Raw genomic sequence first — 1,563 nt, 5'->3', positions numbered from 1 at the left:
CGGCCTAGCCTTCCTGTTTCTACTTAATTTCTTTCCCCTTCTTTGACTTGCATTGGTGATTCTCTCTCCTGGGCATTGGGAGATAGAAACACTTAACACATTGATTCTGAGAAACCTACCTCAATCAAGCTGGATTAAGGAGAAAACAACTCAAGAGGCCCATAGAAGAAGAGAGGAGTACAGTCACTTAAATATTGATAACACAAGTCAGAAATTTTAGTTTTACCAAGAATAAACTGAAGCCTGCAATGTTAGAAGCCTTTTATTGAACATCATGCTGAAGGCCAAGAGACCATGTAACTTTCCAATGGTCCTACTACAGTCTGACACTTTGAATCATCCCTTGTGCTTAGGGATCTTTAAAAGCATCTTCTCTGAACTACAGATGCACCAAACTCCTTGAAATCTTCAGAAGTGACCCACATCTGCTTGAAAGAGCTTACAGAGGTCATTATGGATGCACCAATCCATGCAGAAAAACATCTATCTTGAGAAGTCATGATCTTGATGGGTGTTCCTTTGGAAACCTGTTGATCTAGTTCTTTTGTGAGCCTTTCCTTCAGTCCAGGAATAAGTGTGGTTCCCCCACAGAGTACAATGTCTGCAAAAACGTTCTTCTGTATATCACCAGGACACTTCATAATGCTGCTGGAGACCATTGTTGAGAGTCCTGGACTCTGGCTGCCTAGCTGGTCAGGTGCAAAGAGAACCTCTGGTGCTTGGTATAATTGGTGGTCAATGTGGATGACATTCCCATCGGGAAGTCTGTATTCTCGAAAGACTTCCTTAGGTGGCTTGCATAGCTCTTTCTCTGGCTCCAAAGAAACATAACACAGCTTCTCTTTAATATCATTCACCAAGGCCTTGTTCAGTGTGCGAGGAAAAATACATGCTCTCGGAAAGAGGAGTTGGATGAGGTGCTCCGTGATGTCCCTCCCTGCCACATAGAGCTGGGTGACTGCATGAGGCAGGGCGTAACCCTCAAAGATGGGGACGGTGCAGGTGACCCCATGTCCACTGTCCACCACCAGGCCTGTGATGCGAGCAGAGGCATAGAGAGCTACCACGGCATGGTTGGACAGGTAAAGAGCAGGCACATTAAAGTTCTCAAACATCATTTCAGCAAGCTTCTCTCGAATCTCCCTTGGGTTCAAGGAGGGCTCCGTCATCAGTACAGGTTGGTCACAGGGTTTTACTCCCAGGCGGTACTTAAACAGGTATTTCCAGAGTTGCTCCATGTCATCCCATCCTGTTATCAGTCCACGTTCAATGGGGTAATGCAAATATAATGTCTCATACTTGGACTGGGCTTCCTCCCCGACAAAGTACTTCTTCTTATTGCCTCTTTTGGAAGGAATGTTAACTTTAGGATGCCCCACGACAGAGTTGATAATATGACGAGGTCCAGTCTCTCTGGAAAACCCCACTTTACAGAGTCCCGAACCATTGTCAAAAATTACGGCTGGGACATCTAAGACATGTGGATTAAACATGTCTGCTACGTCCTTTCCTGAACCTCACCAACTAAAGGAAAGAACACTTAGGCCACTTTGTGACACAGGC

General features: G+C 45.3%; 1 protein-coding gene across 1 annotated transcript; it reads right to left on the bottom strand.

Moving 5' to 3' along the window:
• Nucleotides 1–359: 359 nt before the first annotated feature.
• LOC100951798 (actin-related protein T1-like) lies at nt 360–1,493 on the bottom strand. Its single transcript, XM_003797023.1, has one exon. The coding sequence runs from the start codon at nt 1,491–1,493 to the stop codon at nt 360–362; it is 1,134 nt and encodes a 377-aa protein (XP_003797071.1).
• Between the last annotated feature and the right edge of the window lie 70 nt (nt 1,494–1,563).

The sequence above is a fragment of the Otolemur garnettii genome, unplaced genomic scaffold, assembly GCF_000181295.1.
Source record: "Otolemur garnettii isolate 467f Iridium unplaced genomic scaffold, OtoGar3 scaffold00110, whole genome shotgun sequence".
Taxonomy (NCBI): Eukaryota; Metazoa; Chordata; class Mammalia; order Primates; family Galagidae; genus Otolemur; species Otolemur garnettii.
The sequence above is the reverse complement of the archived record's forward strand: the minus strand, read 5'-3'. Positions and strand labels throughout refer to the sequence as shown.

Coding starts and splice junctions, on each gene's coding strand:
- LOC100951798 (XM_003797023.1), bottom strand. CDS start 1,493: ATGTTTAATCCACATGTCTTAGATGTCCCAGCCGTAATTTTTGACAAT.